This window comes from Lichenostomus cassidix, chromosome 10, assembly GCF_008360975.1.
Source record: "Lichenostomus cassidix isolate B80296 chromosome 10, HeHo_3.0, whole genome shotgun sequence".
NCBI lineage: Eukaryota > Metazoa > Chordata > Aves > Passeriformes > Meliphagidae > Lichenostomus > Lichenostomus cassidix.
In genome coordinates, this window is record NC_139491.1 from 14354829 (window position 1) to 14375851 (window position 21023).

The window sequence follows — 21023 nt, forward strand, 5'->3', positions numbered from 1 at the left end:
CTGACCCCAAACCCACAAAACTAAAAGCTCTAACAACAGCAATGCTAACAGACAACTTCTTCAGCATCCATAGCTTAATTTTGGCAGCTTCTCCTGCACTTCCTTCTTCCTCTACTCACCTCAGTCAGTACATGAGAGGACTGGGATTGTACTGGTGGTAGTTTCACTGCAAGTTCCTGTATTTATGTAATTCGTGTTTTCCTGCTATCTGGCTTGAAAATGTCTTAAACTTATGCACTGATATCAGCAATAACTGAACTAATCTCCTAAACATACCAGGAAAAAACTACACCTTTCATTTACCAAAGCAGACACTGACATCTGACACGTGGTGTTTTTTATACCTGTAATTAATGCAATAGTTAACAGATATTAATAAAAACAGCATTAAACAGTTATTTGTAAACTAATCATGACATCTGCAGCCTCATCTGCTTCAAAAACCTGGATGCAATAAACTAACATAAGAATAAAAAGCACATTTCTTGTTCAAATTATGGGAGTGTTGAAAATTTCCACACTGGAATTCCAGACAAACACTTTTGTCAATATGAATTGACAAGAAGAAACAAAGACAAGCTGGAATGCCTTAAAACCTGTCCCATAACACTTGTCTATATTGATAAATGACAACTACTCAAATTTACAATACATTATTAAACAAAACTACAAATAAATCAGGAATGCAACCATCTGGTTGCAACTCTAAAGTCTCACTTTTCATTGATGAGCTTCCTCTTTAAAACTTGGCACAGAAGTTATATCTGAATGATAACCAGGCAACCTAAATCACCCTGAATCCTGTTCTATTGCAGAACTAAAAAACCCTGCTCCATTTCAACAACCATCCCAACAAAGTTTCCAAATCAGTCCACAGGATTTTAAGTGCTAATGCTACTCCTCACAATTGATGAAGTGATGGAAGAACTGTGGATCTTTTCCATCTTTCCTCTCCTCTGTGACACATGTATTCCATTTACCCCAAGAATTAGCAAGGTAACTTCTCAGACAATTCCAGCTGCTACATGAAACCTCCCATTCATAGTTCTCCAAGAGGTTAGGAAACAAAAGCTTTAGCCAATAGATTTGTACTTTGATTTTGAGGCACTTAGATGAATTGTTAACATTTTTATGTCACGCTGCTACTACACAAAAATGGGGGTTTGAATCTTCAGCTATTCTTAGACATGAATTCACTCCACTTGAGGCAGACTTCTCCAGCTCCATCATGCAACCCATTTAACAGGCTCAGAACTTCAAAACAAACCTCACAAAAGAACAAGGCAGCTCAATGCCTCTTGCAGTACCATAAAATACTCAAGTGCCACTGTTAACCATACATTTGCAAGTACTCCTGTACATTTAAAATCAAGAAAATATGTATTGGGAAATAGACAGAATCTCTGGAAAATTCAGCTCCCAGAGCATTCAAGCTAAACCCCAAATATATCAATGACACTGAATGTAAATGAACTGGCTAACTCTAAAACATATGGCAGACTTTTATCACTGCTATATACTCTCAGCCTTTGTTTTCTAGTAGAATATTTTTGTTTCATGGCCTTAAGGTGTTTATTCTATCCTAGGCTCTACTGTATTTTATTTATATCTCACTGCCTTTGAATAAAGTCAAAGATCTCATCCATAAGAATGTTAGAGATCCCGCTGGTCACTCCTCCCTGACCTGGAGAATATAGGGTGTGGCTGCAGCCAAATTTTCACCTGCACCTTTCCTTTTGGTCTGTGCTTTCATAGTTCTTGTCACAATAGGGCATGACTCTTGGCTCCTAGATGTTAAATTAGTTTAAAGTGGCTTAGATTTAATGATCAAAGTATGAAACTCAACTTCAATTAAAACTGACAAGCCTCTAGACATGAAGGTTTTCTGAATTGTGTGATTTTGGACTTAATATGAACATTTTACTAGATTAGTAAGTAATTAACCAAGTAGTAATTAATCTGTGTAAAACAGCTAACTCTGTGTTACTGCCACAAGTACAGAGCACACTTGTGGAATAAAATTTTTTGAGAGAGCTTTTGAAGTTATCCCAACATACTTTTCCTGACGATTTAAAGCAGACAGTTTCCCATAATTATCTAAGTTCTAATAAGAATGTCATAATGCAACATACTTTCTACTACAGGGTTCTCAGTTGTTGAACGGGATGTCATAAAGCCACAGCACAGAGATACAGAGGAAACAATTGTGGCCCAAGAGCTTTACTAAAGATGTCTGAATGTGACTCCTTTGTACACAAATGACAACTGATTGAACTACATAAGACCCTTTAAGAGCAATATTTCTGTCCCATCCCTGGTAAGTTCAGCCTGTACCAGGGACAAATTATTCTGAATCAATATTTACACAACTGCTGCAAATAGCAAAACAGTCAAAAAAAAGGACAGTACAACCCAAAGTACTGCAAGCCTTCAATAAGTTTCCTATACACCCATGGAATGTCAGACTACCAAACCTACACACAGTCCCACGGTGTTTGCATGGAAAATTCCTCACATAAAGTCAAGTTTAAATTTCCTCAGGAAAAGATATGTCATCTTAACCCCACTTTGCCACTTATGTCAAACACCTACTCTATACAAATCTCAAAATGAGAATAAATAAACCCCACAGTAGCTCCTTGGGAATAAGAAGGGGCTTTTCAGTCAAAAAAAAAAAAGTTCACCTAAAAAATGCATAGCCTTTTGTTAGTCTTCACCTCAAAATCTGAGCATCCTAACTACATGAAAGACTGCACACTTGCAGCACCCCATATCATGTCTGAAAAGACTTGTCTGGGAGTTACGTTTTCTGTTCCATACAAAATTAAACATTTCCATTTCTACCTTAGCTAAAACTTGAAACACTGGAAATGTTTTGGTTTCTATAGAGTGGAAAACTTTCAAAACTGCTTGGGCAGAACACCAGAGAGCTGGTGAATGGCCCAAGATCCCAGGTGCCAGGGGACCCTGCCAATGCCTACCTATGTGCTTAGGTGTCAGAAAAGCACATCACTGTTTAATGGACTCAACACATTCCTGCAGAACATTGTAATTCTATTTAATTAGAGTTCTGTATCCAAAAAAAGCCTTTCAATGGCACAGTTTTAACTCACACCAGTCAAAATTAGTATCAGTGTCATCAATAAGACTCTTTGGGAAATCAAATTATTTCAATTTATCCCATCATGACCGAGCTCTGAGGATTGATCCTGAGTCTTTTATATCACCTCATCACTTCAACTGTAAAACCCCTTTCCACTTCCAAAACTGACTTTTCAGATATTTCACATTCCCTGTTCAGGTGCCATTCTCAAGTGCTCTGCACACAGGAGAACAGATCCAAACAGAGGATTTGCCTAGCTGTGCTACCAGAATAACCGCAGGCATAGCTGAAGAGTCAGACCAAGAAAGTAAAGGTAATCGTTGTCTTCTGATCCTTTCTAGATACTTCTTCACAAAACAATTGACTTCTTGCTCAACACCAGTCCCATAAAATACTGAGAAAAACAAGACAGTGTAACTGGAGACATGACAGTAATCCACATGAACCAGTGGGCAAGCTAGCAACTGGGAGTGAAACTGGACAAGCTCAACTAAATTTTATCTGTATACATTTCACTGAGCCCTCAAGAGTTACTCTTTCATACATTTTACCTTGACTTTCTCGAAGTCCTATATAAATTTGGTCAAAAACATATCTCAAGCCATAGCTAAAGACAATTCAGATTTTACATCCATTTAGCATCACTCTTCATGCTGAAACTACCTTAAGCTGTCTGGAGTATCCAGAAGCCTGAAAGCTTCCTTGTGCACACTGCTCAAGCAACCTGCAGCCTGGAGTTAATTTACAAATATATTTTCACACATTCAGGCACTCAGAAAGAGCCAGTGACTTGGCAATGCTCGAGACAATTAACTACAGAAAGTGCTCAGTAAACAAATGTTCCATTTGAGTTGCTTCCTTTGTTCTGGTGACAAACCACGCAAAGAAGGTTGAATTCAAATTCTACTTCAGCCACATATCAATATAATTCTTTCTCCTTTAGTGCAGGGGGACATAAGGGAGATTTACTCACCACTTCCCAATTTTTGAAGGAATAGAGACTGCATTGGAAGAATCCTATTGTATTGCAGGTTATGGATTCAGTTAGATGTGTCAGAGCTGTTTGTGTGTAAAGGAGAGATGTTTACTGCCTGTTTCCTGCCGAAGGAGGTGACAGGCAGCTGTGTGTTCTGAGGTGAGCATGTATGCAAGGTGCTGAACAGGGGAAGCCACTTACATATTAAGAAAATAGGTTTAGCAGCCTGCAGGAACACTTGAACAAATACAAGCACTTCCGAGGCTCTCCCTAACCAAACCCCACAAGTTTACCTTTTATGAATCAATCTGTCAGTCATGTGAAATGAGTTCAGCTATCAATGAAAAAACAATAAATGTACAGTAATGAGGAAATGACCTAATGGACCAAGGCAGTTTAACTTAATTTGTTATTAATTAGTTGCCCTTAGGAGAAACTGTAGAGGGAGTGGCCAAACACCAGGATAAGGGTTAACAGAATACTTTCAATAAACGAGATTTTCATTTTTGGTATGCTCCAGAAAGAACTGAAGAAATAAAAGAAATAAAAAGATACTGTTCTCTGCTTGCTGGCAAGACCATTGGTACATGTCGCTGCTGATAAATTAAATTAAAGCCCGCGTGCAGAAGCATTTAATCAGGAAGAACAAGCAAACAAAGTGAAACACTATCAGCCTTGTTTTGCTCTCGTCCTGGCCTTTATACTAAAACTGTTCTTAACAACTTCTTTTTTATAATTACATTAATTACCACATTCTAGGGAGAAAAATAACCCTGAATAGCAATTACAGCCTCTCCAAGGGTAACAGAAACATTACTAAATAAAGAATAACACTATGTAGAGTTCCATGCCTAGGAGAAGGTGCTTCAGCTAAAGTTTCTCTTTGCTATTAAGTCTCCTGTACTATAATCAAGCAGCAGTATGCTCATCTATGTTTTCTCTTCATCTGTTGAATTCTTCTGTTTAAACAACAGAGCTAAAATTAACATGAAAGTATTTTCACTCCCATTCCCTTCTATCAAAAGCCATCTGCCAATGACCAAGCCACTCACCATGCTGACCTGCATGTCTCACCACTGTCCAGTTCACAAGCTCACTGCCCTCTACTCTCCAGCCCACTTGTCACTCTCAACAAACAATCTCTACAAACCCTCCATTTCCATCCTTTGGCAATCTTGGATTGCTTCTTTCTTCCACCTCATTTCTAACTTCCTCATCTCTTACCCCTTGCCCTCTGGAAAGACCTCTTTCCTGGAAACAATTTTGTCACATTAAGTCAGGCAGAATGCTGTCCAACTTTGTGCCCTGATGTGTGAGGGATATAATAAAGACTGGGACATTTGTGTATCACTTGGACACAGTGAGCAAATTTAGCTCAGAAAACTTTCCAAATTAATGCCCATGCACTAAGGTCATTTCCCATTTCCTTCAAAAAACAGAAAGTATTTTTCAAAAGAGCAATTTGTCCCAGAGACTATTCTCAGAGGCTCAAATCTGCCCTTCATGTTTTCCATTCCAGAAAAATACACTAAAGCTTTCTTGACATTAGGTCTTTTCAATCTACTGCTCTAATCTCAATCAATGGACTTTATTCATAAATAAAGCCAGAGTAATAACGGCTACACTAAGAAGCCGAAAGGAACTCATCTGATTTGTTTAGGTTGTGTTTTTATTATCCTGTGTTCTATTGTTACATCTCCATTATGCAATTTCCACTAAATGAAATGGGGTTTCTAGGAGGCAGAAGAGTCAGGTGTTCACCCATCTAAAAAAATAAGGCCTGTCATGTCAACATACCCAAACCTCTCCTGAACATTCTGCCTCTAATATCCAAACACAGGCTTCTTCATGTTTGCAACATTAAGTTAGATTAGCAGTCCAAGTAAGAAATACACATTAGGAAGACATTGGGAAATACTAAAATGGCACAGGCAGAAAGTGGAAATTTTAGCAGGATGAAAACCACTAATGGGGACAAAGAACAAAACCTCACTCGCCTCCCACATACAATGGGAGACTGCCCTGGAGCATGGAGCTACACCCAGCCACATACTTTTGAATCAAGTAATAGAAGATTAAGTTTTATTTAAAAAATTAACACAGAACAGATTTTCACTCTAATAAATTAGGAAGCCAAAATCAAAGCATGTAGAACTTGAATGCTGGTAAAAGCAGCATCTGTCACAGAATGCACAGAGCACCATGGAAATATCCAGGTTACTGGGGGCTGGCTCTAAATGCTGTTTAGAACATGACTAGCATTCACAAAAGGATAACTTCATCTTATGGGACTGAAAAATAGACAGCCTTCACAACATGGCCTATTAAACTCCATTTTTCAATTTCTTTCATGGAAAAGCATTAAGCTTGTCTGTGACTCTGGTGGTTTGACCCTGGCTGGGTGGCTTTACCCACTAAAGCCACTCTATCACAACCAGACAGGGAAAAGAAAATATAACTAAGGGTTAATGGGTTGAGACAAGGATCAGGAGAGATCACTCACCCATTACTGTCATGGGCAAACCAGACCTGACTTGGGAAAATTAATTGAATTTATTACTGAATAAAATAAGAGCATGGCAATGAGAAGTAAAACAAATCTTAAAAACACCTTCCCCCTACCCCACCCTCCTTCCCAGCGGTACCTCTTCCCCTCAGTGGCATGGAGAGACAAAATGGGGGTTATGGTCAGTTCATCACAGGTTGTTTCTGCTGCTGCTCAGGGAGAAGAGTCCTTCCCCTGCCCCAGTGTAGGCTCCCTTCCATGAGACACAGTTCTCCACAAACATCCCCAGTGTGTGTCCTTCCCATGGGCTACAGCTCTCCATGAACTGCTCCACCTGGGTCCCCACAGGGTGCAGTCCTTCAAGAACAGCCTGCTGCAGTGTGGGTCCCCCCAGGGTCACAAGTCCTGCCATCAAACCTGCTCCCATGTGGGCTCCTCTCTCCATGGGTCTGCAGGTCCCTGGCAGGAGCCTGCTCTTCCACGGGGTGACAGCCTCCTTCAGGCATCCATCCACCTGCTCCAGTGCCCTCCATGGGCTGCAGACTGCTGCACCAAGGGCAGCCCCACAGGCTCCAGTGCCTGGAGCACCTCCTGCCCCTCCTCCTCCACTGACCTTGGCCTCTGCAGGGCTGTTCCTCTCACATACTTTCACTGCACTTCTCTGGCCCCATTACATCTGCACAAAGCTTTTTTTCCCTTCTGAAATATGTTATCACAGGGATGTTACTGCCACCTCTGATGGGCCTGGCCTTGGCCAGCAGTGGGTCCATCCTGGAGCCATCTGGGGTTGGCTCTGTTGGACACAGGGGAAGCTTCTGGCAGCTTCTCATGGAAGCCACACCTGCATTCCCCCACCACTCCCCTCTACCAAAACCTAGCTACACAAACTTAATACACTCCACTCCTTGCCTCTGTGAATCATATACTTAAGAATTATCATTAAAATCCACATTCATCACATAAATCTTAAAATAACATCCCAACACTGATTGAAAATGGAAAATTTACACTAAATCCATCCCCTGTCCCTTCATCACAATTACACCAAAAGTTTTCCCCAGTTATTCCACTCTCTGACATTACTCCGCCCATGTTTGTCCCATTACTATCCTTATCTCAAATCCCTCATGTTCCCAGGTTTCGGCACCAAAAAGACCAGTTTCTCCTATCAAAACAAATCGTACTTATTATTGGTATCTTAATTGACTGCTTAAAATTCTTGAAGGTATTGTATTAGGTAACTATAAAACTATGGATCTACTTTCAGTATACCCCAAAACATACTAAAAAGTTCATAAAACATTTCATTAAATTTAAATTTTTTTTTTTTAAAAATTCAACTTAACTTGATGATTAGGTGAACATTACCCATACTAGGGAAAACCAATAGCTGTCCAGCACATGAAACCCAGGAAAAGCAGACTTACATTTGTGTTGCAGAGTTTATACTGCTTGTAGGCGCCAATGCACACGATGGCTGCAGCCCTCTGGGGCTGGGGCTGCCCCTGCAGGGCCTGGTGGGAGGCAGGGCCGTGAGGGTTGGAGTCACTGCCGTGGAACAGACTTTGAGACACAGGAAATGAAGGTGACTGATAAACTGAGGGCCCCAGGACTTGGTGTCCTGCCTGAGGCCCACTTGCTTCTTGATAAAGACTCCCGTGCTGCAGGGAAGGAGCAGCTGCCTGGCTGTAGGAGTTCATGATGCTTGGACTCTGCTGGAATAGGTGGTTCCTTGATGATTGTCGTTGCCTCCGCAGCTTCTGAGGCTGCTGACCAGTATCAGTTTGTAAAGGTAAAATGTATGGCACTTTTCCATATCCATACTTTCCTGGACCTATAGGACTTCTGTTTCTGTTTCTAAAAAGAGAGAAAGAGAAAGAAAAAAGTTACTGAATCCATAAGTGAAGGTGCAGTTAGGTATCTACATGACTTATAAATATGTACACGATGTAATCTAGCTTGATGTACTGGGAATCTTCCTAACACTGCAGCTGATGAAAAAGCTGGCAAAAAACACTTCTTCCAGTTCAGAGCAATGTGTGAATACAGCTATTCTGGGTGACATTTGCAGCTCAGGAAGGGAGACACCATAAAGTAATTTTCTTTCTGTACATAAAATGTATTTCTGTTTTTAATATATATGCAAAAGAGACTTGAACTGCATTGAAAACCAAAGATTATAAATTGGCATACATATTTTCTAGAAACAGAAGAGTTACAGATGTCAGACAGCCACCAAATCAAAGGGACCTTTCTTTGGGTTTGTTTTTATTTGGGTTTGTTTTCTTCCCAAGTCTTACGTTCTCCCAGGACTCCTGTTAGATGGGAACCCTGAAAGTCATTTACATCACATTCCAGCCTTAGGGCCACGTGGGGCTTTTAATCAATCTTCCTGGCTCAAGATGTGTGAATGAGAGTGCTGATTTGCCCTGGCAGATAAGCGACCAGCACTCTTGAACTATTTATCCCTGTTAATCTCCTCTGTGACCATGACAGTCATTGTCGAGGCAGGCTTTGGGTAGTTACAGTAGAGAAAAGTAGTATAATGGTTTTTGGCATTAAGGGAGGGAAAGAAAAGCTTCTCGTAAGTAAATAGGAAAAAGAGAGTAATTATGGATGGGAATTATTTCAGAAGTTTACATTAAAACCAGCTTGATTTAAATGAGCACAGTTTTGCTGGTGTGTTTTGTGGTTTTTTAATGGGTAATTAAATTGACTACCCCTATCTTGCTGGTATTTTTAACGTAACTCTTCTGAGCAAGAGCAAAACAAACAAATAAAAAAATCTTCCTTGAGATTCCTAGTCATACTCTGCACTCTGAAGACACTTTGCTATAGTCCTCATTAAGCATCTCAGATTATCCCAAGACACTGCCATTTACCACTAAGCACAAGTTTCAATTTGCTCGGGTTGATGCAGCAATCATGACCCAGAATTTTCACAGGAACACACCTTCTGTGAAATGGAAGGTTAACTTTTTGCAGCCTGGAACACCACATTTCTTTCAACATACGAATTTTGGAAACAAAGTATAACATACAAGCTTTAATTATTAACAACTGTATCAGTGCTCATGCATTCATTTAAACCAGTACTGCCTGGACTGAAACTATTATGAACACTGTTTTGCCTTAAAGCATCTTTCACTCACATTTGGCAACATCCTGATAAACTAGAAATGCAGTTTATTTGCACTGTAATAAAGATGCTTGTAAAAATAGCTTAGTGTTAATTAACTTTTATAGTTCTTGGGGAGTATCAGGCAGAATTTACAACGTCATGCAGCAAGGAAGGAGAAAGTGTTAGGTAGGTCTATACACAGTGGGAAAACAGCAGGGAAAGGAGCATCAGGGAAAGAAAAGGGGTAGAAAAAGATCAGACAAAATCTACTATTAACTTAATAATCAAAATTAAACTAAGCCTGCTGATACTGTATGATTTATTCTAAATCTACTCAGCTTTGACCTGCTGGTAGGAGACATGAATAGGTCAAGACCTGATAGCTTGCTGGGAATTCTCAGTTGCCAACAGAGCTTTTTGTTACCTGTCATTCATTATGATTACCTATATTCATTCTAAGCCACCTAACTCATGCCTCCTCACAGCATGGCTGGAAGATCCTCCTTTTTTTTTTTTTCAATTTTTTTAATGTACACTATAATGACCCAGGGCAAAGTTGGTATGCACCCTCATTTAATTGAACAGGTAAAGGAGGAGAGAAACATTACAAGTAACATCCCTAAAAGCCTTGTGCCTACTTAGCCAGACCTAAACTAGAGTGACATTACACAGCACTAATTTTTCTGCTGTTCACTGGGCTGAAGAAGAGCAAGACTGAAGAAGAGGAAAGGAAGTATTCAATAGTATTTGCAGTCAGCTGGGATGAAAAGAAGGAAAAAATGCCACCAAGAATAGTTACTATCTAAAGGTAAATTACTGCCTAACAGAAAAATACACGTAGAAAAGCATTAAGTATTTCATGTCAGACCACAGCCAGCAGATATCTCTATCTATTGTGTTCATCTCAAGCAGAGGCATAACAGCTGTTTGATGCAGATCTAGCAATCTCCTTTCTTTGGGCACAATTCTCATAAATACATACACCTCTTTGCTTGCTCAGACAAATCAGTTTAGCACTTCGATAACAAAAATGATAGGCCCCTTTAAACTTAAGCCAACCTAAATATATTCTTTATTTCAAAAAATGCATTTTGCCCAGACAAGTAAGAAAATCAGGTTTTGTGCTATTAGCAAACACCATCATCATCACTATTACTATGCATTCTTACTGCTCTAAGTTTTAACAATTTCTCTCATGCTGAGAATACATCAGCTGTGAATAGTAGGAAGTGGCCCCTCTTAGCACGTTTGCAGTGTCAAAAAGGAATTTTGTTGTAGTAGCTTTTTCCAGTTTTAACCATAAGCAAACGTGTGCCTTGGCAAATCAATGCATTAGCACTGCTTCACAGACTTTATGCTAAGAACAATGCTTTGAACCTCAAGTGGTCTTCAAGACTGAAGCACTTTCGGAGCTGGTGGGCTGATTGTTTATATTGAATAGAAACCCTCTTTGAATCAAGGATATATAGTGTCTTTAAAATACACAGGTAAGATTACACATTTCCTGGGCCTCCACCTCTTCTCTTAAGTGCTCTTTACACAGCCTCTCCCAAAAATACCTTTTTCATTTTTTTCCTTTTTCCATCACTTCCTCTCTCCTTACATTTCTCCTACTGCCTCTAAATGGATGTTCCCTGGCTCACTTCCAGCTGAAGCATAACTCGTTTTCTTTCTCTTCTGATGTCAGACAGAATAAAGAATGTATTTTCATGAGCTTTTCAGCATTTCATTCATCTTATCTCCTAGTATCAAAGTACTTCTCATGTAAATGAAAAACTGCAAGGGTGAACATTAGCAAAAACACTCATTTATGACAACAAGGAAGACTTGTTGTACAACTGCTGGAAAGTTTCCTTAGAATGAATCCAAAGAGACTTCAGATTTCTCACATTTTCAATTCACAACTTTTCACTGTTTCCCAAGAAATAGTGAAATGTTTTGTGAAGGTAACAACCTTCAGCCACCAGTTTCACCAGGAATTACAAGTTCTTTTTTTTTTTTTTAATTTTCTCTTGTCTATTGGCAGAAATAATTCCACAAGCAGAGGGAGATGGTTTTCTTCTCTGTATTCCCAGTCACAACAACTGAACTAATGAAAGACAACAGAATCTCACCACAGATAATCTGACAGACCTGAAAACAACATCTAAACCTTTCTTTTAATTTTGTGGAGAGTTTGGTTAGGGTTGAATCTTTTTTCAAAATCTTTGAAGGCTCCCTTTACCAGGAGCTCTGTGCTGGAATGAACATCCAAGTGCTCCAATATGCTGAGGAATCCCCTGGGCTCAGTGAGCCTGCTCTAACCATCCCCAGCCTGAGGTGCTCTGGGTGCCCAGGGCCAGGCATTCTGCAGCTCCCTGGCTGTTTCCTCCCTTGGCAATCCAGCAGCTGCCTATCATCTCTTCCCTGCAGTGCTGTGGCTGTGTTTGTGCCCCATCAGCCCAGCAACCAACCCACAGCTAGCATCTTCTCAAGCTGAACTTAACGGTGATCTATCAGCAGAAACAGAGGTTTTATGTGCAAGATGAAAGTGGAAAACAGAGGACAGGTTATGAATTTGATTTATAGCTTCATTTCCCAAACAATATTCCATATTATTTACCACTGCAAAAGTCTTTAAAATTATACTGATTTGTGCTTTTGCATTGCAGTTATTAATTTCTATTTAAAAATGCTCCAAAACTGCAGAACTTTGATTTCAGCTACAAAATTAGTTCTAAAGTAGCTGAGTCCCCTTAGATCCCTATCAAAGCTCTTTGGCTTATATTTAAGCCCTTCTACTCATCATAGTTTTAACAGAATTGCTTTTTAGTAAGCAAAACCCTCTAGAACTAAATCAATTACATACATTCTAACTTAATTAAATCTATTTCTGTGGATAAGTATACCAATATTTAACCTAATATTTTAGGTCACAGCAAATTATCTGTTTTGCAGCATTACATTTCTGTAATTAATTGACAGGTTTTAAAGGACACTACCCATCTATGTACAGTTCAAGTTTTTAATACAGAGCTGCCTTGATTCTTTTTCTATAGAATTGAAAGTGACTTATTAGCTATTCCTGTCGGCAATGAAGGTATTGAAATATCATTCTAATATTTAAAATTTAATTAAGAAAAAAAATAAAGGGAGATGGAAAAGTCCTTGCAGACACAAAACTTCAAATGGAAAAAACCCTGGTCCTAATTCCCTAAGTTTCTGTTAACGGGATCGGTATGGGCATACACATTTTTAATGTACTTTTTTTTCATTACTCCTAGATAGTATTCTCAAAATAATTTCAGATATGCATTTTTTAATCCCTGGCATTTCCTCCATAATTCAAAACTGCAACTGGCCTACAACTGTCCCAGTCAATCATTTACTTTCCAGGCCTCCTACTGCTTTTAATTTTCTTTCATGTTTTATATATTCTTAGGCACACAGTTAACAAGGTTTACTTTAGAAAGATTCCACCATAAATTTTTTCCCCCTTATGTCACAAAATAAACTGTCTTATACTGTTCATAACTATTAGTGAGTTTACACCTCACAGCACTTTCGCAGATTCTTTAACAGGAATCATTTTGAACAAAAATGAATGATATGCTGGATCTGGGAATGTTTCCGTCTACTCAAGGAGAGCTCCTACCAGTCAGGCTGATTCACATCAAAAACCACCATGTTCTGCCTCTCCCACTGCACCACAGCCTGTGCTGCTCTGCATTCCACATACTCACTTTTCACCAGCTCTAAATCAATCTGGAGGAAATCACTTAAACATGAATGAAAGAAGGGAGCCCTTTGACTGTTTTATATTACAAACTGCATGCCTGTCTGCTCACTGACCTAGAAACTGGCCTTACAGCAGTAAGCAGATATCTCTGTCAAATGTTTGGTCACGAGAGCTCAGCCAGCCCTTCAGAGAGAGCATCACACACTGCAGAGTGGGCAAACAGCACCAACTTCTGCCACACTCCAGCACACTGTTCACCCTTCACCAGCACATTGGAGGGCAGTTCATCAGGGCAGGCTGGCACTGCATCTCACTGATTCTCATTTTCATTAACTAAAGCAGAGGAGCTGCCTTGGTTTACATTCATGGTAACTTCAGTAAGCACACCATGATTTGAGGATATGCACTGCTTCCCATGTATCATATATGCATTAGAGTAGTAAAATTATTGTGAGCATATCTGTCCTAAAAATTTCAACTGCAGGAATTCAGAGAGTAATGAAAAATGCCTAAAAAGTGTTTCTTCTAAAGAAAAATTGATTACACCATGTTATACCACAAACACCCTCATTTCTGTATCATATTGGGGCAAAAGATATTTACATTTTTCTGAGAAAGTAGAACTAATGAATAAGGTCACTAAATAAACTGTCTCTTGGGAACAGGTTTAATTAATGGGATGTGGACTATCTTAAATGAAATTTTCCATTCTCAGGTATCACCACTGATATCCCTGTTCAGTGTAGTTGCAACATGCTCAGTACAATAACTTAGTATATTTGCTTTTACTGATCTCTCAGCAAGTGCTATATGACCTCATTTATGTCACTTTCAACACTGAGATAGGATTCTGAAATTCAAACCCAAACACTACAATCCCCTTTTTCAGTAACACCTCTGATCCCATGAACTTCTTAGCTTCTTTAAGATTTGACTGAATAATGCAACCATGCAGCTGGCAGGTAAACCAGCAGAAACTGAATGCAAGCAACCTCATAACTCTGCCGAGAAACCTCACAAATTAGATGGGAGGTTTGGTGTGTGTATCCTCCCTTACTGATGGGCAATAATTCTGTGGTATCTGACTGAACAGCAGCAGTGTTCTCACTTCCCTTCCTTCAGTGAGTCCAGCTCAGGAGAGGTTGAAATGTTCAGCAGTAAGAATAAAAAAGCTCAGGTGGTTTGCAATTATAGTAGTGTGTTAGGGGTTAATTTCTGGTAATCCCATCGGCATGCTTGCAGTAGCATAACAAAAATTGATATTAATTTGGTAATAATAAGTGAGACCTTGAGCATGCCATAGGGATTAATACCAGATGAGAGGCACGACAGCATAAAGTCAACTTGAGGCCACAGCCATCCCAGCTAGCTACTCATTTTGTGAGGAAATACTTCATTTGATCATTACTGCTATTAGATCCTGTTTGGAATTTTATTCAGAAGGAAAATAAACATCTTTTGCAGGTGGCTTTAAATCCCCCAAGTGCTACCAAAATGAATTCGTTGATTACCCCTGCTGCCCCTACATTTTAATGGAAAATTTATCCTTAGAAAGGGATCTAATTCTTCTCTACCTTCCTTATGTACACACACCAATCCACAATAAGCTTTTATAACCATACTGGGCTTGGGGTAAAATCCATCACATTTTCATTCTATGAGAGGAATAATGAAAGGAGGGATAGCTAAGTACTTGAGCTAGGTTTCTTTCCAGATACCAAGAAAAGCAAACACTCATGCCAATAAATATAAAGCCTCACAACTTGAGAAAATACTTCCTTCTTGAACCTGAATGCCCAACAATCACACGTTTTTCCACCTCTAGGAACTGGAACAGACTAGGACAGGTCACAGAAATTGCATCACAACACGTGACTAGGGATGCTTAAATTGGTTAAGGAAACAACAACAGAATTGTCCTTTTAAAAGTTAGCTGTAGTCCTGCCAACAGAGTGACCTACATTTGCCTGGTCAAAGCATCTGTGAGAGGGGGCAAAAGAAATACTTTCAGAAAGGAAACTCTGGTTTGACATTAAAGGATGCACTCTTCCTTTCCATTGCTCAAAGGCCTAGAAATGCAAACTGACCCTATACCGGGTACAGAGCAGCACAGCAGACTTGCACGTCAGCTGCTGGCAGCAGAAAAAAGACTCAGAGCTATGGCCATGTGAGAAGTTGATGATTTTTGGATTATTTCCCCAGTGCAAATTTTTCCTTTCACTCTTCTTCCAAATACAAAAAAATGCTTTAGGGAAGCCCTTTCCTTATTAACATACTTTCATTTGCACTATTTATGCAAGAATGTTTTAGTTATTTATTCTGGTGATAATCCTGATTTTTTCTTTCTGCTCCTAAGAACCAGATACAAAGTACATATCATGCTCACACAAGTGGACACCAAGGTTTTGCTGCTCCACCACAAATGCCCACATGCAGAGAAAGTGAGGGTGGCAGCTGTAAATATCCTACATTCAACACATCGCTGTGAAATTGTGGTTCTGTCTTTTCTATCACCAAAATAGAGAATTGGAAATGCAACATTTAAGAAGTACTAAACCCTAGTCCCTGAATGATATTTCCTTTCAAGATGTGTTTTTTCTCTTAATGTTATCTTTCTGCATGACCTTATTACTTTCCCATTTGTACATCTCTATAAAGATGTCTAAATGCTTTAATATTTTCTCACTATCTCCTCATTCCTGTTGGCTCTTATTGTGTGGTGTGCTCCACGCACTTTAGCTAGGTGAAAAATAACAAAGGCTGTGCTAAAGGGAGCTCAACTCTTCAAAGCTGGGGAAAGCACTCTTCCTTTGCCAGTGGAGAACCTGGAGAACCTAGAGAACCATCAGCTTTCTTTTATACTCACTCCAGTGACTGATTATATTTAACACATTTCAATTATGCAAGAACTCTACCTACCGCACTGAGTTAAACAGGGGAGCACTGAAATTTTTTAAAGCAGGCTTCTAATTGTAGGCACCTCAAGCTTTCACGTGCAGTCCTAGTTCCTAATGCCTAAGTAAACTAAGTTTCAAAAGCTGAAAATGTGAATATCTTCTTCAAAGACAAGGTATATAAAATTTTATGATATATAAATTCTGGTTTGGATTTTGCTAAAAACACCCTAATCAGTTCTTTGTCAGCTGCTTGGAAGCAGGCAGAGAACTTTTCCACTTCCTGCTAAATGTCACAAACATACTGGGCTGCTGCATAGGATTACTATAGCTGTCAAAACTCTTTGCCTTGGAAGCCACCCAGTTTCATTCTACCATGTTATCAATGTGAGCTTATCTCGGTCACAAGTGTCCATTCCTCTTTTATTGTTTTATGGAAGTCTGCTAAAATTACAGCTTTTCTATAAAGTCCAGTACAGTAAATAGAAATACCCCAAAAAGTTTCCACTAACTGTACAAATTGCAAAAACACAGGTGTTATTTAACAGCCTGACATGGATTTCCAATATCATCCATTTAGTGACCAGAAAGCACAGTTCTACAATATAAAAATCATGTGTAGAGTAACTCACATTTTGAAATCCATTTTCCATATATCTAAAAGAAAGTAATCTTAAAGAAAGTTTTTACTCCGGATTTTGTAAATCAAGGAAAACTATTAGTTTGTCATTCAAGTAATTCCATTTTCAAATAATATTTTTGTTCTCATTCTGTTTTTACAGTCACCACCAAAGAATCTGAAAGTTATGCAATACAACAGGCTTTAAAGCCACCAGGGACCTCCTAACACAAGCTGGAAATAACTTATTATGCAAGTAAGATTATAACACTGACCTTGAATCCACAGTCTTTTGCCAAGGGGCAGTGTGTGTGGGGGTGGAAAATCAACTGTGGTACAGAAGCTTGTACTGTGCTTAGGAAAGCACAAGAATTTTCAAAAGCAAATGCCTCCATCATACAAGAAAGTGAGCATTTTAATATTTCATATGGCAGGGCATTTTTTAGGAAATAACACAGCTTCAGTTCCGCACACAGTATCATTTTCTGCTCACCATCCTCTCATGTTCCAGCCAACCCTGCAGTGATTGTTCCAAACCACGGCAGCCTGTGCTGGCCTGCAGAGGCCACCAGAGCGGCAAGAGCCATCCTGAGGGGATGGAAGGCCAGCAGTGGCAGCAGGGCTGCTGCAGAGCCAGGCCAGCTGGGATTCCCTTGGAGACAGAAGGTGCCAAAGGCTGGAGCAAACACACTTTGGATGACTTTGTGCTGAGGGGTCAAGGCCAGACTCCCAGCCTTAGCAACAACCAAGCCCTGCAACCTGGGGCTGGCACACTGCACAGCTGAGAACAGAAGTGCATTAGAGCAAATTATGAAGTAGGAAAACAGAAAGAATATTACTTCTGCTTCAATGCAATCACATCTACACTACTAATTCTGTCTCTGGCACTCTCTGAACTTCTCTAAGACCATCGGTGCCACACTAAATTTATACTCAACAGGACTAGTCTATCATTCGCTTGGGTTTGACAGAAAGACAAAGCAGTGACAAACGAAATGGGCAACACCTGGGAAACCCAACATTTGAACAGCTAGTCCCAATTTTTGAAACTCATGCTTCACTGAGACAGACAGGAGGTTAACAGGTTAATTCTATTTTCAGATATTCTTTTATATGGTCATACTTTCTTGCAGGGGTTGAGAATGTCTTTATCAGCAGCAACAGAGAGTTCTACTGTCTTATTCCAGTCAGGCTGGAATACTGCCTCAAGGTAATCTCTTTTATGTCGTTAAGGGGAGGGCAGCCTTCCACAGAAGGCGGTAGACATTGTAAAAGTCATTCTTAGTCTCGAATAACTTTGCTGCAAGTGTGACAAGTACCAACTCTAAGCTGACCGTCACTGGTAAGGGCAGAGCAGCTGTGCCCACAGGCTCGTACCTCTTGTCCGGTTTGGCGCTGTGCCGCGCCGTGCTGTGCTGCGAGTGCCGGCTACCCCTGAGCGCCGCCCTGCCGCCCTGGCTGCTGTTCCGCGCCCCGGGGGAGGCGGCGGCCCGCAGCCCGGCCCACAGCTGCTCCTCGTTCCTGTGCAGAGGCACCGAGGTGCGGATGGCGGAAATGATGTGGCCGGGGTAGGCGGACAGCGAGTCCTCGTGGTGGGCGCTCTGGTGGGCCAGAGTCCTGTCGGAGGCCGGGAAGTGCCGTCCCGGCCGGCGGTAGCCGCGCTCCCGGTAATAGGCGGGCAGGCAGGGCCGCGTCTGCTCCATCACCCCGCCGCTGCAGCTCCGCGAGCAGGCGGACCAGGGGCCCCAGCTGCCCCACAGGCCGGGCACGCCCGCACTGCTGTCCTCAGGTGCATCGCCTTGCTCTTCTATCCTCTGCGGAACCTGCGGACAACACACACGAGTCAGAATTCACACTGCCATACGCGGAGAGCGCGAATACCCCGCTGTGCAGCCACGCACTCTGCAGGCACAAGCGAAAGGAATGACATAGGAAGTAACTTGTCTTATTCCCTGCCTGCCAAAGGACTGCCAGTGTAGGAGGAGATCTCCTACAGCCATCAGCCATTCAGACAAAAAGTTTGGGGGTGGTTGTTTTGGGTTTTTGTTTGGATTTTTGTGGGTTGATTGCTTTGGTTTGGGGTTTTTTGTTTGCTTGGGTTGGGGTATTTTAGTTTTTTGGGGTTTTGGGGTTTTTTTTAATTGGTAGGTTGGGGGGTTTTTTTACTATCTGGATAGAAATAGATTTTCCTTATTCTCAGCAATGGAACACATCACATGATGCTTGGAAATGTGTTACAATATTGCCAAAACCAGGAAATAACATCATTTTTGGTGATGAAATTGGGTTAACAGGCACTGATTGCTCTCTCATACTCTGATGCTTCAACAATGGAGAGTGCTGGTGGATGGAATAATATTTCAGGAACTCCCACCTAATGTGGAACTTTTTATGAAGGCAGTAATGTAAGAGGACAGGTTGATTTCCAGCCAACAAAAAATGCTGCTATAGTTAGCTGTTATGTTATCACTCTTGCCCCTGTCCCCACATTACCACTTCAAGATGACCCACTCAATCATTCTCCTGGCCAACTAGCGGAATCACAAGATTCAAAAGCAGGTTACCAATATCTGATTCTCACAATAATTAATATGTATAACATTCTTCTTAATGAGAATCAAGTAAGTAGTTTATTAATACGCTGAATAAGCTTTGTACCAACAAGCACACATGCATATTAATTCAGTTGGGAGACAAAAAAGGCACTGTCCACAAACATGTTTGCTGTACCTCTCCAGCCCTGTTCCAGTGAAGCTACCTCAAAACAAGCTTTGGAAAGCTAGCCTTCTCTGTCTGTAAGTCACTTCTCCCCCCTTCACAAGATGAGAACATAAACCTGTAACTTCCATTAATAATGTTGCCTCAAACATTATTGTATAATAGCAAAAGATTACCATCTTCAAACTTTGCCTCTAGTCAGAGCCACCAGGTGCAGTGGTGACTGAGCTGTGCCCCACCTGTGCCAGGGAGCACACACTCCTGATCAGCTGGCTGGACACATGGCAGGCTGGGCTGCAATGTGGTTTGCAAACATGGGTTGAATACAGCATTACAACACAACAAGCCAAGCCAGTGCAGGGTTTGTGGTGCTGCTGTGTAATAGTCACTTGTGGTCTACATAATCTGAAACATTTCCCTGCTCTGAGGCTGCTCTCACACTTTCATCACCAACCACAGAAAAACTGCATTTAATTATAACTTCTGATGAATAAAAAGCATCTGCATCAGTGTGATATGTTACCCATTTTTCCCATGTTATTTGAAAAGAGGAGCAGATGTCTCTGTATTTAATATGTCTTTTTTCCTGTGCATACCCCATTTGGCATCAGCCTTTAAAATCCAATAGCCTGTACAACCTAATACCACATAATGTCAAACTTACAACATGCAGCAAAGTCTTTCTGGCTGCTACATTTGCTTTCATATCCAATAACAGAATGCCACTGGCTCACACTTTGACCAACTAAAGAATCTATTCTTCAGTTTGTGATTTTTCCAGTGAATATTCTCTGCCCATACTTACACTATGCATTAATGTGCTCTGCCTCAGATGTAAAATTGTAATGGCTACACACAGAGACACTATTCTGGTCTGAACTCAGTCTGCAGTAAAATTTACTAACTATAAAAAGGACAAGTATCAATACTACTTTGTTATCAGACAAGTAAGGCTTCACTTGTTTGGATTACTTCTTAATATTTTCTACAATGGTTCAGTACACCTATTTTTTCAAAATGCCAAAGACATTCATGCAGGCAACAACTAAAAACTACTAACCTGCAAGCAATTCAAGTTCTCACTAACATAAGAAAAGTATCATCTTGCAGAAATAGAAACTGACTAGTGAAAAGTGTCAACCTGCTACAGAGAAAACCTTCTGGCTGCCAAACTTATTTGCAGCAAGAATTGGTTCAGATAAAATGATACTTCACATGACTGCAGGCAATTTAAAGTAATTTCACACCCCCTAATCTTCACAATGAAAGAGTTCTAGACACAGCACAAAAAGGTTTAGTCCAGCTAGTTAAGGATGAACATAAAAATTAAACAGAAAGTAACATTTTACTGTCCTATACTGATAGAAA

The 21023-nt window shown here is 40.4% G+C and overlaps 1 protein-coding gene across 2 annotated transcripts in view; it reads right to left on the minus strand.

The window, feature by feature from the left end:
• Nucleotides 1–21023, minus strand: part of THSD4 (thrombospondin type 1 domain containing 4) — a 238567-nt gene that overhangs the window by 181966 nt on the left and 35578 nt on the right. For both annotated transcript variants that reach the window (XM_085070773.1, XM_085070774.1), the window contains exons 4-5: nucleotides 18315–18760; nucleotides 8013–8442 (exon numbers count right to left, since the gene is read on the minus strand). In XM_085070773.1, coding sequence (XP_084926899.1) covers nucleotides 8013–8442; nucleotides 18315–18760 — 876 coding nt within the window. The remainder of the gene's footprint in view (nucleotides 1–8012; nucleotides 8443–18314; nucleotides 18761–21023) is intronic.